The sequence below is a fragment of the Hevea brasiliensis genome, chromosome 6, assembly GCF_030052815.1.
Source record: "Hevea brasiliensis isolate MT/VB/25A 57/8 chromosome 6, ASM3005281v1, whole genome shotgun sequence".
NCBI lineage: Eukaryota > Viridiplantae > Streptophyta > Magnoliopsida > Malpighiales > Euphorbiaceae > Hevea > Hevea brasiliensis.
This window is the reverse complement of record NC_079498.1, coordinates 11,322,595-11,325,404: the sequence shown is the minus strand read 5'-3', so window position 1 is coordinate 11,325,404 and position 2,810 is coordinate 11,322,595. Positions and strand designations below refer to the sequence as shown.

The 2,810-nt window shown below is 35.5% G+C and overlaps 1 protein-coding gene across 1 annotated transcript; it reads left to right on the top strand.

The window, feature by feature from the left end:
- Positions 1–650: 650 nt before the first annotated feature.
- LOC131180580 (uncharacterized) lies at positions 651–2,312 on the top strand. The gene has a single exon (XM_058147921.1). It carries the CDS (start codon positions 651–653, stop codon positions 1,965–1,967), a length of 1,317 nt encoding a protein of 438 aa, XP_058003904.1. The 3' UTR covers positions 1,968–2,312.
- The last annotated feature ends 498 nt before the right edge of the window (positions 2,313–2,810 follow it).

The following is a 2,810-nucleotide window of genomic DNA, read 5'->3' as shown; positions in this document are numbered from 1 at the left end:
AATGATTTATTGATATAATTTTATTAAATTGACATCTCCCTTGTAGTAATGTGTCCACAAATGATTTTCATTAGTTCTTATTTTTCAAAGGAAAGTTTCTCATTTGACCTAGTCTAGCTTAACCAATTTCTGGTTGGTTGGGTCCTTAATTCACTAATTAGCCTTGACATATTCATCCTTTATTTGAATATTAGTGTCACATTCTTGAGACCTCTCTTCTATTAACTATCTTAAATATCAACATCTTGTCAATGCCCCTTGTTTTAGTCTGTTATCTCCAAGATCTTTTAATTCTCTTGACATCAACATGAAATCATCTACTTTGATCTTCTTATAAGGAACTATATATTATTCTTTTAAATTATGCTCGGTTTGGCACTTATTTTGTCTGCTTTTTCTTGGTTTTACTTGCCTGATTTTAGTTTAATCTCTCTGCTTGAACTTTTCCTGGTGCCGGTCTTGCTGAGCTTCCTTGGATTATTTGTTTTCTTTGTTCCTTCCTTTCTTTCAAATGTTGCTTGTTATTCTTGTACTTAATCGGTTAATCCAATGTAACAGTTATTGTTGCTGGAAAAATTAACAGTGGGAAACACTGGAAGAGAGCTTCCAAGACAGACAGAAGGGTGCTGTTGTTTTTTTCTCAGTCTACAATGGAAGAAGACATTGATCTTTATAAACAGCTTGGTAAGGGTAGTTGCTATGGTGATGACGAGTGTATGTGGCTCTCTTCAGTTGTTTCTTCTCCTTCATCACTTTTTGAAGACTACAGATCTTCTACTTCAATGCATGTTTTTGTTGATGACAAATTGTTGATTTCATGGTTGTCAAGATTGGAAAACTCTTTTCTTTATCTAGATAAAGGAAGTGTCCTTTTTGATGATCCAAGAGTAAATGTAAATCCTGAGGAGGAGGAATCATGTTTAACTGCTCTTCAGCGGACAATTCTGGTCACAGAAGATATTTTGAAGGACGATTTAATGGAAGAAAAGCAATTGAATTCACTATTGAAATCATGCAGGAATGCTACTTCAGATTCCACCATGAACAATTCAGAGAGTTCCAGGTCTTCTTTTGAGCAGTTCTGTGAGGACTCATTAAGTTGCAACAACTTTTTGATACCTTGTAGCACCGTCTTTGATTTTCCTTCTTCTTGCTCTCAGATATCAGATTCTGACAAGACAAGTTTCTTGGTATCTTTAGTGAATCTTGATGGTGAAGATTCCCAATGGATTTCATCAGATACAGAATTGGAGTTAGATTACTTCCAAACAGGTTTTCCTAGCCCATCTTGCAAGAGTTGTGAGGTCTCATTACCCGGTTCCAATGTTTCAACACCTAGTGAAGTGAAAGATGAACAACCACGGTACTGTGCATTATTGGAGCATACCTTTTCAGATCAGGAAGTAGATTTGGAAGATTTCGATACAGATGAACCTCTTTTCTGGCCTTCCCAGTGGAAACAAGATTGGAATTGTGAGGATACTTGGAAATGCTTTTCAATGTCTCCTCGTAAGTGTATGACAAAGCCTGGATCTCTTCAAGAGACCTCTTCTAAATTAGTTAAATCAAAATTCCAAGTCACAAAAATGGATACCAAAAAGGGCTGTAGGAAAAGACTTGAGTTCAGCAAAGGTTCAACAGCGTCAACTTTATTGGAATGGAAACAAAGAAGCAAAAACAACTGTATCAAGAAAATCAACTCTGCCCCTTCAGGATTGAGAAAATCAAACAAAATTTCAATGAAAATAGTACCTATGGAAATGGAAAATGATCTGAAAGAGAAGAAAGATAGAGAAGTTCCTATCCCACAATCAAATTGTTCAGATAGAGATTTCTTGGAGGATGATATCACAAAAAATGGAGAACTTCCAATTGAGACGCTATTAGGACTTGGCGAGTTTGACGGGCATGAAGGGGTGGATTCAGAATTCAATGAAGATACTTTCTCACTGGATGAATCTCTGTGAGAATTTAAACAGACTGTTTTATTAGTTTTCAGAACTACTCACAGTTATGTTGGCAGGGCCATTTGAAGCAATCAGCAATTAAGCATATAGAGGTAAAATTAGACATGCACTGATATAGGGCCTCCCCAGCACAAGACTCTCTGCTTTGCAAGCAAGCATAACTGATGTATGAATACAATATCAAATATGCTCTTGTTGGGTGAAAAATTAAGGAAAATTAAAATTTTGCATGGAAAACTCGTCAGTTTCTTCTTACCCTTGAAACAGAATTACAATTTATAGCTAATACATGTGAATTTGAGGTGATATTTTCTGCATCAAATATGAAGAAGTCCAATTGCCAAATTCTATCCCAGTATACCTGATGAATGATTATTCTCTAATCTTTGTTTTTGATGGATGTTATACTCCAGCTTTTTTGGTGTAGGATTTGCTGGCTATTGATAATTAAACTGATGCAATCCAAAAATAATAATTTACTCTGTTGGACATGAATGTCAAAAATCTGCAGAATCATGTTAGCTCTTACGTATATTCAATTGCAACGCAATGCTTGAACTAGGAACTTGTAGGCCTAAGCCCAAGAATTTGTTTCTGCTGATTGAAAAAGGTGCTGTATATTTTGTTCCATTCGGACAATAACAGACTTCTCCCACATAGCTATTCCATTCTTTCTGATATTTATGATGATATTTTCAGGCTAATTTTGACGCACCAAGATCGAGTCTTTTTCTTGTGGGGCAATTTAAAGAATGCAATCCCTCACATCAATTTGATGTTATTACGATTATTATTGTTGTAGTAATCCTAGTACCCTGATTGATAAGAGATACAAATTACCAT

Bases quoted from the DNA above. Each gene is read 5' to 3' on its own strand.
- LOC131180580 (XM_058147921.1), top strand. From the start codon at position 651: ATGGAAGAAGACATTGATCTTTATAAACAGCTTGGTAAGGGTAGTTGC.